This window comes from Macaca mulatta, chromosome 8, assembly GCF_049350105.2.
Source record: "Macaca mulatta isolate MMU2019108-1 chromosome 8, T2T-MMU8v2.0, whole genome shotgun sequence".
In the NCBI taxonomy this organism is placed as follows: Eukaryota; Metazoa; Chordata; class Mammalia; order Primates; family Cercopithecidae; genus Macaca; species Macaca mulatta.
In genome coordinates this window covers 111,550,279-111,567,680 of record NC_133413.1, presented here as the reverse complement: position 1 = coordinate 111,567,680, position 17,402 = coordinate 111,550,279, and the positions used below count along the sequence as shown (strand labels likewise).

Sequence of the window (17,402 nt, the reverse complement as noted above, 5' to 3'; positions counted from 1 at the left end):
TCAATCAGTTTTCCTTTATAAAACATAGAAATTTCATTTTTCTTTTCTTTTTTTTTTTTTTTTTTTTTTTTTTTGAGACGGAGTCTCATTCTGTCACACAGGCTGGAGTACACTGGCCAGATCTCAGCTCACTGCAAGCTCCGTCTCCCAGGTTTATGCCATTCTCCTGCCTCAGCCTCCCGAGTAGCTGGGACTATAGGCGCCCACCACCTCGCCCGGCTAGTTTTTTTGTATTTTTAGTAGAGACGGGGTTTCACCGTGTTAGCCAGGATGGTCTCGATCTCCTGACCTCGTGATCCGCCCGTCTAGGCCTCCCAAAGTGCTGGGATTACAGGCTTGAGCCACCGCGCCCGGCCTTCATTTTTATTTTCTATGTAAATAGTAAACTGCCTTGGTTTCAAAATTTTATACAGATAGAGTTTTGGATGATTTTGATTCTGCCTTTCATAAATACAGTTCTCTTTTAAAAACCCTGAAGTTCCTGTTGAGCCATCAATCACAGAAGTTCAATCTCTAGAAGGGATCTTGGAAGTCACTCAGATTAGCTCTTTTATTTTATATCTGAGTAATCAGTCATTAAAAATTCTTCTGAGCCTGAATGGCTTAACTACTATTGAAATCAAATACAGAATATAATTAGGCATGTAATTAAAAGTAGTATTAATTGGCCAAAAAGTGGTTAAATTTCAGAGTGTAACTAAACTTTCTTTTTTATTGTCTTCTCTCCTTCAAAATAATGGTTCAAAGTGGAGACATTATAAAAATATCTATATAAATCATCAGAAGTTAGGAAAAACTACAGAAGCCGTTCCCAGGTCATATTTCTCTGTGTGAGGTCATCCTGTTATCACCAATGCAGTCAATAGATTTCAGACAAAATCAAAGCCATCCATCAAATCAAGAGAGCACTATGCTTAAGATCAAGACACAGGTGTCACCCAAAAGACACCTGTATGAATTCCTACCCGAAGAAGAATGAATCACTCCATTCTTGATTTGCATGTTTGTTTTTGCCCCCTGCTCAAGAGTAATCATGGAAAGACAGAAAGGATGGGCACATTTACTTTGGATGCTCTCTCCTCCCTAGTTTGTTCAGCTGCCTGAGTGCCTAACTATTAGAATGGTATGTAGAGAACTAGAAAAATTGAATAGTTAAACATAAAGGCATGTCCTTACCTGGAATGAAAAGTGGAGACTCTAATTGCAAGGAGATGCCAAGGGTGCTAACAATACCTGCACTTATTATAATACCTGGACTTAATCATCCACCTTTCTGAAGTACAGAGGCTGTGAAGTCATACGTATTGCCTAGAAACAAAAATGGTTAGAAGATTATTAGAAATAAAATATCATTTTGTTTAATTTAGTTTGTGTTATCACAGTAAAAATGCACACAGTTTAAAAATTCAACTAGTCCTATAGCACTAGTTATGAAAAACAGAGTTTGCTACCTGCCAAATTCCCTCTTCTCAGCAACAGCTACTTAAAATTACTTTTAGTTAAGTCTTTTGATATTTATCTACATACTTCTAAATAACATTCTTATACTACTATTTCTTGAAATTTTCCCCAGTCTTAGGCATTTACCTACGGACTTTCCACTGTGGCAGAGAGAATTTAGCTCTCTTTCACTTCACCAACCCCCACTACTTGTCCCTACCACACATACAAACCTCTCATTTCCCTATCCTCCCAATAAAGTTATATTGGCATTTAGAACTGTGGTTTGATTCATATTTATATCATTATGTAAATGCTAGTCACTGCTCAGCCATGTAATACACTATCATTAACTTGTATTTCTTTCACAATGTTTAATCTTCCCAGTAGCTGTTAATTGTTTGCTTATTCTTTGCTTTTCTAAATGTCCTTATTACAAATTCGATCCAAGTTATAAAAGCTCTCCATAAATTCATACTCATGAAGTATTCTATAAATTTCATTTACTTGAAATTTCTTCAGCAAAAACTATACTGGCTGGTCTTTAGGCTTCTCTAGGTTGCCTAGAGAAGTATAATACTATCTCATATTTTGATTTGCATTTCTTTGATGACTAAGAATGGTGAGCATTTTTCCATGTGCTTATTAGCCATTTGGATATCTTGTTTGGAGAAGTATCTAATCAGATCTGTCACCCATTTTTTAATTGGGTATTTCCTTTCTTAGTATGAAGTTGTAAGCATTCTTTACATATTCTAGATAAAAGTCATTTATCAGATATATAATTTGCAAATATATTCTCCTATCCTGTAGGTGGTCTTTTTTTTTAATGGCATCTTTTGAAGCACAAAGTATCTTAATTTTGATGAAGTTCAATTTATCTTTCTTTTTTTTCTTTTGTCACTAATGTTTTTGGTGTCATACCTTAAAAAGGCCTTTTTGGCCTGGTGCAGTGGCTCACGCCTGTAATCCCAGCACTTTGGGAAGCTGAGACAAGTGGATCACCCGAGGTGAATCATGAGGTCAAGAGATCGAGACCATCCTGGCTAACATGATGAAACACCGTCTCTACTAAAAATACAAAAATTAGCCGGGCACGGTGGCTCACGCCTGTAATCCCAGCACTTTGGGAGGCCGAGGCGGGCGGATCACAAGGTCAGGAGATCGAGACCATGGTGAAACCCTGTCTCTACTAAAAATACAAAAAAAAAATTAGCCGGGCGCGGTTGTGGGCGCCTGTAGTCCCAGCTACTCGGGAGGCTGAGGCAGGAGAATGGTGTGAACCCGGGAGGTGGAGCTTGCAGTGAGCCGAGATAGCGCCACTGCACTCCAGCCTGGGCGACAGAGCGAGACTCCGTCTCAAAAATAAATAAATAAAAATAAATAAATAAATAAATAAATAAATAAATAAATAAAAATACAAAAATTAGCTGGGCATGGTGGCATGTGCCTGTAGTCCCAGCTACTTGGGAGGCTGAGGCAGGAGAATCTCTTGAACCCGGGAGGTGGAGGTTGTAGTGAGTCAAGATCGTGCCACTGCACTCCAGCCTGGTGAAAGAGCAAGGCTCTATCTCAAAAAAAAAAAGAAGGCTTTTTTAACCCATGGTCATGCATATTTACTCCTATATTTTCTCCTAGGATTTTTATGTTTTAGCACTTACATTTAGGTCTTTGATCCATTTTGAGTTAATTTTTGTATATGGTATTAGGATAGGATTCAACTTTATTCTTTTACATGTGGATATCTAGCTATCCCAGTACTATTTGCTGAAAAGACTACACCTTACCCCATTGAATTTGTTTGGTGCCTGTGTTGAAAATCAATTGACTATACATATGAAGGTTTATTTTCAGACTCTCAATCCTATCCCATTGATTTATATGTCTAATCTATTTCCAGTACCACACTGTTTTAATTACTGTAGCTTTGTAATAAGTTTTTAAATTGGGAAATGTGAATCATCCAATTTTGTTCCTTTTTCAATGTTGTTTTGGTTATTCTGGGCTCCTTGAATTTCCATATAAATTTTAGAATAAGCTTATGTAAAGATACCAGATGGGATTCTGATAGGGGTTGCACCAAAATCTGTGGATCAACTTGGGAATTACTGCCATCTTTACAAAGTCTTTTGATCCATGAACATAAGATACCTTTCCATTTATTTAGGCCTTCTTTAATTTCTTTCAACATTGTTATTTAGAGTTTAGAATACAAGTTTTGCACTTCTCTTGGTAAGTTTATTCCTAAGTATTTTATTCTTTTTGGTGCTATTCTAGTAAATCACACTTTTTTTAAGTCTATTTTTAAAGTCTCTGAAATCAAGATGTATCTTAGAATCAAGGATGTCAGCATTTTGTCATAATTCAGTTGGTGGTATTTTTTAATCTTATGGACATAAATGTGACTTACAATTAATGGCTCCTTAGACTCAATACAATATGGTATTAAATGTGAATGTCTACAAGACATCAGAGGGGAGATGAGTAGTAGGCATTTGGATATGTCAATTTGGAGATAGAAATGTGGGGGTCACCTGAAGCTTGCTATTTAAAGCCACAACAGTGAATGAGATTCCTTTGGGGAAAGAATATAAAGAAGACAAGACGATCCAGGTTGCACGTGTGAGAAATCTCAACAAGCAGAAGTGAATGGAAGAGAAAGAGCGAGTAAAAAATAAATAAACAAAAATAAATCCATTTCTGTTGTAAGTTTATTGTTGTCATTATTGCTGTTGCTATTATTTGCCACTACACATTTGTCAGAATAATCTGTTTATTGGGAAAATAATATGTTGATTAATCAACCAATTCTTTCATCCCTCCAAACCCTACATGAATACAAATAAACAAATAAGCTTTTGAGGTCTTTAGAGAAGCATTTTAATCTGATTGTGATTTTGGATAGAAAACAGGTACATGTTTATTGCATCTTAACCTTGGGTAATTGTCTAAAGGCAGAAGAAGAAAAACAGGAGAGTTACTGTAGCATTCACAATCAAAGCCAGAAATGTGTATAAAAATGCTTCTAAGGAGTTCATATCACATTTGCTGTCACATTTCTATAACATAAGTAGGACACCAGCTGGTAGTAATGCTAATTCATCCGCCTTTCATTTACTGTGTGTCACTTCACAGATGTTGAATCTTATCCATTCCTTGTTTTTTTTTGTTTTTTTCATTTTTTTCTTTGTATTTCAAATTCCCTAACCATCACATAAAGTTACCAATATGCCATATCTTCTAGGCAGTAGTTCTCAATCAGGGGAGACTTTGACCCCGAGAACATTTGACAATGTCTGGAGACATTTTTAGTTGTCACAACCGGAGGTGAGGTGCTACTTGGATAAGCGGGTAGGAGACAGGGATGTTGCTAAACATCCTACAATCCCCAGGACAGAGTCCCATAATAAAGAATCATCCAGCCCAAATTTCAACGGTGCTGAGATTAAGAAACACTACCTATGAGGATAAGTTACATGGTAAGTACATGAACTTTCTGGGGGCAAATTCAATAGCTTTCACCAAATTCTCAAAGGAGTTATGACTCAAAAACTTAAGAAACACTGGCTTGAATACATATTTCATCTAGGCCATGGTAAAGAGTGACATATTAACCTACTTCACAATAGGAGTCACCTCTTTAGTTAAGAAGACATATCTCTGCCACACAAATTTCACTGTCCCTTTCCACTGTCTACTGTCACTCATGGCTAGACAAACACAGATCTTTGAAGTTCCCATTTCCAGGGCCAACAAGTACCTCATCCTTCTGTCAACCAGATTAATACAACCATTACGGTTATAGTGACTATTAGTGACTAAGCCAGAGCTTCATGATATGTCAATTTAAAAGCTGCTCTCTTCAGATACACTCGGTTCATTTGATCAGTATCCATTTACTCAAAGTCTACTGTTTAACATACTGCGTATTCGGTGATGAAAATAATCTTACAATCTAGGACTAGAGAGTAATTTAAAACTGTAAGAAGGAAGGAAGACCATAAAAAGTGAAGGTGAGAGAAGCTGAAATGAGGACGAAGAGGGAGAACTGAACACCCAGATAACTGCATGCCATGTTTCATTTCATATTTTTCTCCACTCAAACGCAATAGGCAGCTAACTCCTTCCTGGCTAGTTTAAACAATTCTGTGATATCTGTAGCCCAGTCCAAGTCATTTGGGATATATTAATATTCAACTAACATTTCCTGGCACTGACAGGCAAACTTGGGAAACAGCACTACAGGCAAGGTGAGAACAGCCAATGCAAACGCTTTTTTTTTTTGTCACTAGTAGTTCTAATTAGAAACTAATGTGGCGGGGGGCGGGGTTAAGTATGCAGAATAAGGCTGATGTCTAAAGTACTGTTTCCAGATAATCAGCAAATTTAATCATGGTTATAATCGTCATTGCTGTAGTCAGATATTGACAGTTTGCTGCCATTGCCTGTAAATGCAGAGAGAGACAGAGCGCGCCCAAAGAACTTTAACCATTCCCCAAAGTATTAGCAACTCAGTACTGTACATTGTTAGCAGTCAAACTAAACCCCTCAGAGAAGCCTAGCCAGCAATTTTTCTTTTTCTTTTTTTTTTTAGGCAGGGTCTCACTCAGTCGCCCAGGAGGGAGTGCAGTGACGCGATCTCGGCTTACTGCAACCTCCACTTCCTGGGCTCAAGCGATTCTCCCACCTTAGCCTCCCGAGTAGCTGGGACTACAGGCGCTGGCCACCATGCTCCGTTAATTTTTTATTTTATTTTATTTTTGTTGAGACGTGGGTCTCGCTATGTTACTCAGGCTGGTCTGGAACTCCTGGGCTTAAGTGATCCTCCTACTTTGGACTCCCAAAGCGCTGGGATTACAGGCGTGAGCCACCGCGCCCGGCGCAGCCAGCAATTTTTAATGGGGCTCAGGCTTGAATCTTGAACTCACTAAAACCCCCCAGCTTGGAAAAACACCCGGGGTTTCCATGGGAGTGAGGTAAACGGCGGCTGGTGAAAGAACAAAGGCTGTGCGTCCGCGTTCAGAGCCGCTGGGCCGCCGGGCTCGCTGGGGGCCGGGGCCGCGGTGTCCTGGGTGGCGGGGCTCCCGGAATGTGACTCAGCCACCGCGGCCCCGCGATCCTCTCCCGAGCCACCGCCTCAGCCGGTGCCGAGGAGGGCGACGCCGAGACCGGCGCGTCAGCCAGGGAGGAGCTGGAAAAGGGGCGCAGGGCCTGAGGCCCGGCCGCCGCCCGAGTGGATGAGCGAGCGAGCGAGCGACTTGTGAAACACGCCGCGGCCCGGTCACCAGCCAGGACCGGGATCACGTGACTCCCAGGGCTGGGTGAAGAAGCCGCCGGGACAGAGCGCGCCGGAGGGGAAGAGCGCCTGGGGACAGAGGGCGACGTCCCCTGAAGTTAGTGTCCACCAGGGCCCGCCCCTCGCGCTTATGTAATAGGGGCGCGCTGCCATTGGCCCGCGCGACCGGCCAGGGCGCAGGCGTGCAAGAGGGGTGGGGGGCCAGGAGGAGGCCGCCGCAGGAAGGCAAGTGGGCGGGGCTGCGAGGAGCAGGCGGGGCGGGGGCGCCGGGGAGAGCGGCACGGCGTGCGCGGGCACGAGGCGTAGTGGCCTCCCCTAAGGCTGAGGCGGCGGCGGGCGCGCGGCGGTGGCGAGCGTGCGAGGCGCGGGCTGTTGTGCTCCCGGCTCTCCTGTTTCCCCTCCTGAGCGGGTGGAGGAGGCCCAGGCGGTGCTGGGCGCGCTCCCCCTTCCTGTCCCTCCGGCGTCCTCTCCCGGCCCTCTCGCGCTGTGCGGTCTCTCCGACGCAAGACTGTCCCGGCCCGGGTGAGCGGCAGCGGGGGCGGTGCTGACGCCGCGGGACGCCCGGGAAACGGGGCGGGGGCCGGCCAGCGGGGGGCGGTGGGGACCGTGGGACTTGCCGCGAGTCGCGAGGGGTCGCGGGGGGCGGCGGGGCCCGGCCCGGCGCGGACCGCGGGAAGGAGGGTGAGTTCGGGCGCCTGCCAGGCCCTGCAGGTGGCCGGGTAGCAGGCCAGCCGCGGAAGCGGAGCGGTAACCTTATCCCCGGCGACAGCCGCCGGTCGGCTGCCGGAGTGTGGCGCTCCCGGTGGCCGCAGGGGCCGGGGTTCGGGCAGTCTCGGCCTCCGGGAGGCGCGTCTCGTACCAGGGTCCGTGAGAACTGGCTAGATGGGGGCTGCGTGGCCTTTGGTGGCAGGGAGGAGGAAGGGGTCTCCAAGGTGGGAGAGGCGGGTTTGGGGAGGAAGGTGCGCCAGGCTGCAGCTGGGGTCGGAGAAGTGTTGGGTGGAGACCTCACTCTGGGTGCGTTCCTCCTCTCCTCTCCCCAAAACGATGGTGTTAAAAGCTAGGGTCAGGATGTGGAGCGCTGCCTGGGCCTCTTCCTTTCAGATGGTTATGGAGAATGAGCCTACTTCCTGGACCCAAAATCCTTTTCTTCTGTTACTCATTTGTGTTGGTTTTAAAAGGAGCTTTGGGGCAGTGCTTACTTGTTGCCTCCTACGAGAGCGCCTCATTTTAGAACTCGTTTCTTCTACTACTTCCATCTTTGCAGCCCCCTCGGAAAACCACACTGAGAGTTGCATTAAAAACCAACATGTAGGTATTTGTAAATGACTTTTTCCCTCCAGTTTGTCCCATTTAATTCAAGGAGCGGTTATAGCTGCCTACGATTTTGTAGAAAATTCTGTTGGCTTGAGAGCAAGTCCTAAGTTGAGCTGTCCAAAAGCAGGTGGTTGGTTCGTTTGAATTTCTGCTTTCAGAAAGGAAATCGATGCGGCGTGTTGTCAGAAGTTAGGGGCCTACCTCATGCATTTAGTCTATTTGATTCCATTTCCTTTACCTGGTTTTATTTATTAAGTCTCTTCGGGCTTTTTGGTTGCTGTTTGGTGACAATGGAAAATGGGTTAAATCTATTGTGTAATGTTATATTTTAGGGAAAATCCTAAGTGCAAAAGTTAAAAATAATTTTGCGTATCTAATGACATTGCTTTGTACGAGTCACTACATGGAAATATCAAAATAGATAGTAACTTCTAGAAAGCAGAGAAACTTCTGAAATTAGTGGCTTACCATTTTTGAAGATTTTTTTTCAACGTAAAACAAGGTTTCCCACAAAATCAGTGTATTAACATACAGAAAATACATTGTGTCGAAGAGTTAAGATGTGTGAGAGGACTGACTATTTTGTTACAAGGTCCTGATAGTAAGACATTGAGACAAAAAATCTTACAAAACATTGGTATACATAAAGGTTGATCACGTGACTACTGTCGTCCAAATAATACATAAGTATCCAAACCTGTTTCCGTGGGAATAGGTTTGTAAGCTTGCGGTAACATCGGACTTAAATACATTTTTTTTTAAATGTGCCTTTTAGCTTAGAATTAATAAGAATTTGTTTTTGTTTTTGTTTTTATCTAAAGCAAAAATGGAAGCTTAGTCTTCAAGGACTGATAACAGCTGGTAATATTTACCATTGTTTGATGGGAATGGGGTTCTCATATTAGACAGGCATGCTAAACATTTTCAGTTACAAAAATGTATTAGGCTCGTATGCTAGCTTAGTATAAAAAACCCATATTTCGTCAGTTGAAATACTCAGCTGACTATCCTGAAAAACATTGACCCTCTTTTATATTTTATCTGACTTTCAGTTCATTTTTTTTAATGCTAGTGGGAACTTCTCCAATCAGTGTATTTTTTTAGTTTCCTTTTTTGGGGAACAGGAGGAGCTCAGTAATTTTTATGAAATGCTTTGACCTCATATCCATTAACTAATTACGGTCCTAGTCAGAAGAAGCTAGCATCATCCTTCTCTGGTGAAGTTGATACAAATCCATTGTATGTTCCTGTCCTGCAATGATTTACATTCAGTTACAATGCTAGTCAAAACTATATATATATATATGAATTCTACTTAGGATCCAATTTTGATATATTTAAAAAGCAATTGAGACTTATGATAGACTCTTTATGAACAGGTTTAACTTGTGTGATCGAATAAAAGCCCTTAATTTAAATGGAAAAGTAAAAGTAACTTTTTTCAGTGACTTCATTTTTTTTTTTTAATCCATTTGGGTTCACGTCAGATCATTGGTACAAAAAGTGGTGTCTTTCAGCTTTGTAAAAGAACCCTCTTAACCAAGTTCATTCCCTCAACTGGGAACTGACGTCTAGAGAGCAAAGAAACTTCTGGGATTAGTGGCTGGCTGATAATCTCATTTTATAATTTGTGCAGCAATCCAGCAAGACCAACTTTTTAAAAAAAATAACAGTAGTTTTATGAAAACTAAGTAAGAGAACAGTTTCCACCTATTTCTGAGGTCTCCTTTAGAAGGATTAACAGACAGCTTTTATTTCTCTTAAAGTTATAAAAATCACAATCACAAGTCACAATGAATACTTTGCAGAGTGATCAAGTAAAATGATGGCGGGGGCTAAACTTTTTTCGTAAACTTTTGAAGATTACAGACAGTAAAGTGCATAAATGTTAAGTGTACAGTTCAATGAATTTTTATTAGTAAGCACACTTGATTCAAGAACATTTTCAGAACCCCGTAAGTCCCCTTCATATCCTGTCTTCCCAGTCATTACCCATAACTTCCAAGGTGACCCCTTTCACTGTAGATTAGCTTTGCCTGTTTTGATCTTTAAATAATGTATATTCCCTACAACTGGCTTCTTTCCTTTAACATTGAGATACAACCAGTTTGTTTTTGTTTGTTTATTTTTGAGACCAGAGTCTCCCTCTGTCGCCCAGGCTGGAGTGCAGTGGTGCCATCATGCCTCATTGCAACCTCCGCCTCCCAGATTCAAACAGTTCTCCGGAGACCTCAGCCTCCCAAGTAGCTGGAATTACAGGCGCTCACCACCATACCTGGCTTATTTATTTATTTATTTATTTATTTATTTTATTTTTTGTATTTTTAGTAGAGATGGGGTTTTACCATCTTGGCCAGGCTGATCTTGAACTCCTGACCTCACGATCTACCCACCTTGGCCTTCCAAAGTGCGGGGATTACAGGTGTGAGCCACCACACCTAGCCACAATTTTTTTTTTCCTTTTTGAGACAGAGTCGCGCTCTGTAGCCCAGGCTGGAGTGCAGTGGCGCGATCTCGGCTCACTGCAAGCTCCACTTCCCGGGTTCACGCCATTCTCCTGCCTCAGCCTCCCGAGTAGCTGGGACTACAGGCGCCCACTACCGCGCCCGGCTAATTTTTTTTTTGAAGTTTTCGTAGAGATGGGGTTTCACCGTGTTAGCCAAGATGGTCTCGATCTCCTAACCTCGTGATCCGCCCGCCTCAACCTCCGAAAGTGCTGGGATTACAGGCGTGAGCCACCGCCCCCAGCTGGCCACAATTTTTTAAATGCTGGGTAGTATTCCGTTGTATAAATACTATAAAAATATGTATACAAGTTGTGCATCCATATTACTGTTGATGGGCATTCAGATTTTTTCCAGTTTTGGAATGGGCACTCAGAACATTTTGTACATGTCTTGGTGTACATAACATTTGCATTTCTGTTGAGTACATACCAAGAGTGGAATTGCTGGCTCATAGAATAAACAACTACCAACTAGTTTTCCACAGGGTTCTGCCAGTTGATACTTTTGTAGCATTTGTATGTGGGAATTTTAATACCTATACATTTTTATTTGCCAGATGTTTCTATAAAACTTAAGGCTTCAGTTCTAAGAACGTTCTTATGCTTAGATTACTCTGTATTAGAGTAAATAAGCCACTCTAATGCTTCACCTTCTGTTTTTAGATATGGCTCGTGGACAGCAGAAAATTCAGTCTCAGCAGAAAAATGCCAAAAAGCAAGCTGGACAAAAGAAGAAACAAGGACATGACCAAAAGGCTGCTGCCAAAGCTGCCTTAATATATACCTGCACTGTCTGTAGGGTAAGGGGAATTGAATTGAAAGATACAGCTCTCCTGTGAGCAGTTCTTTCATTATAAATTGGTTTGTATAGATTAAAATTTTGAAATGACAAAAATAGATGCTTTACTTGAAATAGTAGGTTTGAGAGCTGATTATTTTAGGTATCTATCTTCATTCACCCTTTCAACAAACATTTTTTGAATGGCTCCTATGGCCAGGCAAAAATCTCTAGGTCCTGGGAAAAAGGAGTGAACAGAACAAAATCCCTTTCCTCATATAAAATAAAGATGTCTTCATAAGGGCATATAAAACACTTCACTAGCATATCATATAACTCTAAACCATACTCTTAGAGCTATATAATATGCTAGTAAATATACCTCTGGCTATATAATTGGCTTTTTTCTTTTTCTTCACTAAATTTTATAATTAGGATGTCTGTAAAACCATATAAAGTATATTCATGTTGAGAGCTTTTCCTAGAATTAATGTGTTTTATTAGATTTGAAGAACAGTAATAATAACAGCTACTTTTGAGTGCTTACCATATGCCAGACATAGAGCCAGGTGTTTTACATGTATTCACCTATTTAATCCACCTAACCCTGTAAGATAAAGTACTTTTATTGTTCTCATTTTACAGAAGAGTAAACTGACTCATGGAAATTAAACAATTTGTGTGGGGTCTCCCAGCTGGTTAGTAGAAGAGCTGGAATCTGAACTCAGGCAGTTCAGCTCCAAAGTCCACCCTCTGGACCACTACTGTACTGCTTCTCAAAGAAGTACTTCTGAAGCTCCAAATCAGAACCTCTTGCCTGTTTGTTTAAGCTCATTACCCTTGAAGTTAGTGAATGGCAGTACCAAAGGAAACCACAGTGGGGTTAGTCCACTACATATACACTCAAAATAATGAAATTGAGCAACTTCTGATAGTTTGGAAAGAGGCATGGTGCAAATTTTAATCAACTAATGATGAAGAAATGCCTTAATCTAAATGTGCTAGAGTAGTTCACACACTTAAAAACTCAAAACCACAGACTTCTATTTCATATTTTGTGTAATTGAATGGGTTAAGAATAAATAATTGAAGGTTCTTGCCAAGGGAAGTCAGTATAGTATAGTATCTGAGAGGTCACATACCTAGTACTAAGTTAAAATAAGGTCTTGGGCAAATTAAACTGGGTTTTAGTTTCCTTATCAGGTAAAATGAGGATGCTAGTAGGCGCTGAAGATTACTTTGAAGGTTCTGTAGTAATTAAGGTAACATGCTTAACATAATAAGGGTTCAGTAAATGTTACCTATTGTTTGCTGTTAATCAGATAAGCAGAATACATTCTATGTGACCTACCTTTCTTTATATGTGAAATGTGGGAATGTTAGGAATTTCTTTACCACAAAGTCCCTCTTCATATGCCAGCCACTAAGTTGTAGGAATTTAAAGGTATTTTTGTGATAATTGTCTATCCTGAGAAGGTTCAGGATTCTAAAAAGTAACACATTTTTATTTCATAAATAAAGTCTAGCTCTCTCTTGCACGATTTTTTTGTTAGACACAAATGCCAGACCCTAAGACCTTCAAGCAGCACTTTGAGAGCAAGCATCCTAAGACTCCACTTCCTCCAGAATTAGCTGATGTTCAGGCATAAGGTTGTTTACAGGTAACTCACCTCTTTTTCTATTGGTTTGTTAATATCAGGGTTGTATACAAGACCAAAACTGTCTTCTGTTATTGTGAAATTAATTTCTGCCTTCTGAGATTTTATTGCTTCCCCTTTTTAAGTTAATGTGTAACTTAGTCCCTTTTTTCTCAGACTGTTTCCTTTCATTGCCTTAGAAACATCCATATTTTTACTACTGTAGCCAAAAATGGGGAGATGAGTACATGCTAGCCATCTCTGATCCAAGAATGGAAGAAACGTATCAGTTTAAGGAAAATAGTGATTACAAAGATATTTGAGAGTTTCCCTCTCAAAAACAATGTACACCAATGTTCGTGAGCACCTCTTTACAATTAGTTTACTTATAGTACTTAGCAGAGGTTCTTCTTTCCCCCCCCCCATCAACCTATCCCCTTAGCAGAGCTTCTGAGTATTAAAATATAGGGCAAAATGTAGATATGTGCTATATAAATTTGTTTATAAATTTGTTGGTTGAAAGTTACCACTTTACACATTACATTTGGTTGGATTTTTTCCCCCTAAATAGTGGAGTTGGTGGTGGGTGTGTTGTGTGTTTGAGAATTATTTCTTTTTAAAATAAATTCATCAAAGTTCAAAATATAAAGTCCGGTTGACAAGTTTACCAGATACTGTCTTCATAGTGCTTCTTCTTAGTTATTTGAAATGCATATAAGTTGCATTTATGCAATGGTAACATTCATTGAAAATTTTGCTTATGTTTTATAGGTGGATTCACGACACCTTTGACTCTTCTACTGTCTCAGACCTTAGGTAACATACCTGCAGCTGCTTTTCTAACAAACTGTTGATCAGCAAAAATAAAGGGGCTACAGAAACACTCATTTTTATGCTGTTCCCTTTTGGGCTTCATGCAAAGACAATTCTGTGTAAATGTACAGTTGACTCTGATTTGGAAATCTGAAAATCAGTCCATCCTTGTTATAAAAAATTTTTTTACAACTGTAATTATATTGATGTTCATATTGTGTAAAATAACTCATTTAATAAAATAGTACTTTGATTTACGACATCACAGGATAAATGTTTTTAGAAATTCTGTTCTAACTTTCCACATTATTTGCCTTATAAAAATCTAATGAATTCATCAGCTAGAATTGCAAGTGCAATTCTTATATCCCTCTCTCAGCTCAGTGGCAGGTTCCTTAAACTAGAGCAGACTCATTCATTAAAATTGTGCATATGATTTTATGGGCAGCTGATTCTCTAGGTGAAAAATGACTTATCTGCTGCCTTAGTATATTGCGGTTATGTGTCATTGTACCCCTCTGATCATTTCCTGTGTTTGAGTTGGAATATTTAAAATTGCAGTATGACCTGGCTCTAACTGCCAGTCAGGTGTACCCTGTAGATAACTGATAAATTCCTAAAAGCAGTTGGATTGTCAGTGAGCCCTTCTGAAAGATTAGGTTCTGATGTATATGCCATAATGAAATAATCATTAAACCTATTGTTTAATGCAAAATATGGAACAAATGTGAACTGGTAAAGGCCGATCTTGATACTAGATTCTTTGAAAACTCTTGAAATTCTTTAATTTGAAATTGAAACATTAATTTTTGAGGTTTTTGGTAGTTACTATTTGGCCATTTTTACAAATGGATTTTGCATTAACAGGAAGATTAGAATGACTTGTGGCTGGATTAATTCCCAGAACCCTCTCCCTCCTTTCTTTTCTAAGTGAGTTGTTGATTTTAGGAGTTTGCTTTGTGCTGTTTCCTAAAATCAAAGACTGGTGTACAGTATGACTTCCATCTGAACTTGAAAAGTATTAAAATGGGTCAATATTCACATTCTTTTAGATCTCAGGATGGGGAAATGGGTTTGTTCAGATGGATATGGTAAATCTTACCCAATTACGGAAGGCTAATTTTAGAGTTCTTCTAATTTGCTTGTGTCAACTCTTAACTTGTAAAACTGCTGTTAACTCAATATAATAGGAAGAACACTAAAATACTTACTGGTAACTGCTTAGAGCCACTTATCTGATCCTGTGGATTACAGAATGCATTCCCTCTTCTGCTGTAACTTGTCATTGCTTTGTTTTGTAGCTCTGCATATTTTGCCCACCTTGTCTTCCCTGTAAGTTTAAGATGTTTCCAAGGAAAAGCTTCAGTGCTGATAGTTTCTTAGCAACTCCTATTCTTATGCCCTTACTTGAAAATAGTCCTTTTATTTTGTGTATTTAATTTCCTAAGTTTCAGATTTAATATCTGTTGTTTCCTAATATGTTGATTACCAGAACGTTAGAATTTTACCTAATTTCTTGTGGATATTTCAGAAGTTCTGGTTAAATCACAACTTAAAAGTTTTTAAAAAGCGCTTTGAGCATATGTATGTTTATGTTCAGTGACAAATCATAGAAAACCATTCACAAGTTTTGGTTTAATTTTTTTTCATTTGTTTTAGTGACTGTAATTCAGGATGAAAGTTTTTTTGTTCTTGTACTTAACCCTTTTTTATAAGCAGCTGAAGACACCATATTTAACACTATTATCTCAGTGACAGGGAAATAGCTGCATTGATCTTACGTGAGCATATTAATCCTTATAGTTCATGAGGGGATTATTAGTACAATCCCCATTTTACTGTGTTTGAGTTAAAAACCAAACATCCCTGTAATTTAATTTGAAGATTCTTTAACAGATTGCAGCAGAGTTCATTATAAAACTGTTATGGTGTCTTCAAAGACTTGATAAAATACACTGAGAGAGAATTGGTCCATTTGTATGCTGTATTTCTATTACTTGCCAAAAGGGATGGGGTTAAGATTAAACTTGTTTCCATTCTCTTCATGTGGATATACATCCCCATGTTTAACTGACACACTGGGGGCTCAGTTGTGTGCTGTAATGTCTTATTAAAGAAGATATTAAAGAAAACTAAACTAGTCTAATTTCTTCTACATTTTAAGAGGTTTTTATATTCCCACTTTTTCTTTTTTCTTTTTTTTCTTTTTTTCTGAACTTAGAATTGGCTCTTAAGTATAGCTTGGTAGATGTGAGGGTAGCAAGAGATTTCTTTCATTTCTCATTGTTTTCCCTGTAGTCTGCCTTTTTGAGGTCTGTAGAATACTTGGGTGGAAAAAAATTTGTCATTTTGAAAGCTTACTATATAGAATAAGTGTGAACTGTTGGAAAGGGGTAAGTGATTGGCTATTAACATAAAAATACAATTATGAAAAATAGTTAGGTCAGTTCATTGAATTGGATGGATAAGTCCTTGATGATATTGTAAGATTTGAAGTTATACTTTTAGTTTAATATTAAAGACACTGTATAGGTAATTAATGACATCATAATTCAAACCTGAGATGTGGCATAAGGTAGAATTTATCAACATTACTATTTTACCTAAGAAAACCCATGTTTTTAATTTTCATTAATATATGTAATGTGGCCAGGTGCAGTGGCTCATGCCTGTAATCGCAGCACTTTGGGAGTCTGAGGTGGAGGGATCACTTGAGGTCAGGAGTTCGAGACCAGCCTGGCCAATATGGCAAGTCCCCATCTCTACTAAAAATACAAAAAGTAGCGGGGCCTAGTAGCACATGCTTATAATCCCAGCTACTCAGGAAGCTCAGGCAGGAGAATGGCTTGAACCTGGGAGGTGGAGGTTACAGTGAGCCGAGATCTTACCACTGCACTTCAGCCTGGGCAAGACTCTGTCTCTCTCTCTCTCTATATATATAATGTATACGTAATATACTGTACCTATTTTAAAATGTGGGTAAAGGCCTTTTTCTGTAACACAGTGATCAAACACAGTCCAAACTATAGCTGAAATACTGTATTTAAACTGCTCAGTGAATTAATTCATTTGTACTAGATTTCTGGTTTTTTTGGAAAGTGTTTGGTTTAGTTTTGGTCGGAGGACTTTTTTGGTCATGTACTTTTTAACAGTATATGGCAATGAAGATCAACACCAGGGAGTTGTGTTTACTGTGACTTTACATTCCGAAATAGTTTAGGCTACCTTAATTTTACTTATTGTAAAAGTTTCAGAAAAATCTTAAGAGCTTTCAGTTTGTAGGTTTAATGAAAGTATCTGTCTACTTAACAAAGAAAATAAGACTTTTTAAAATAAAAGTTCAACCTGTCATTTTTGATTGTAGCTTACCATGTTAAATTGAAAATATTTTTTATTTTAAATGTTCTTTTGATAAGTTGTCTTACCGAAGTATCCTTTTTTTTTTTAAATAGCCATTTTTTAGCTTTTATTCTTTGAATACCATATGGCTCCAAATTTAAAATCCGCACATTCAGAGACAGACTTTGGTCATTTCTTTATATTCACTTGGGGATATCTTCAGTATGAAGTAATTGTTAATACTATCATTAACTAATTTTATTTGAGGGTTGTAGGCAG

At 39.5% G+C, this 17,402-nt stretch overlaps 1 protein-coding gene across 3 annotated transcripts; it reads left to right on the top strand.

Moving 5' to 3' along the window:
* The first annotated feature begins 7,040 nt into the window (after positions 1-7,040).
* On the top strand, positions 7,041-15,916 carry ZNF706 (zinc finger protein 706). Of its 3 annotated transcripts, none has more exons than XM_015145799.3 (4): positions 7,041-7,258; positions 11,220-11,356; positions 12,888-12,995; positions 13,743-15,916. In XM_015145799.3, exons 2-3 carry the CDS (start codon positions 11,222-11,224, stop codon positions 12,981-12,983), a joined length of 231 nt encoding a protein of 76 aa, XP_015001285.1. In that variant the 5' UTR covers positions 7,041-7,258; positions 11,220-11,221; the 3' UTR covers positions 12,984-12,995; positions 13,743-15,916. The 3 variants fall into 3 exon arrangements, with proteins under 3 accessions (XP_015001285.1, XP_015001287.1, XP_015001288.1); XM_015145801.3 differs by lacking the exon at positions 7,041-7,258 and adding an exon at positions 7,339-7,417; XM_015145802.2 differs by lacking the exon at positions 7,041-7,258 and adding an exon at positions 7,920-8,044.
* Positions 15,917-17,402: the final 1,486 nt, after the last annotated feature.

Coding starts and splice junctions, on each gene's coding strand:
- ZNF706 (XM_015145799.3), top strand. CDS start 11,222: ATGGCTCGTGGACAGCAGAAAATTCAGTCTCAGCAGAAAAATGCCAAA. Junction 11,357..12,887: donor ATACCTGCACTGTCTGTAGG/GTAAGGGGAATT, acceptor TTTTTTTGTTAG/ACACAAATGCCAGACCCTAA.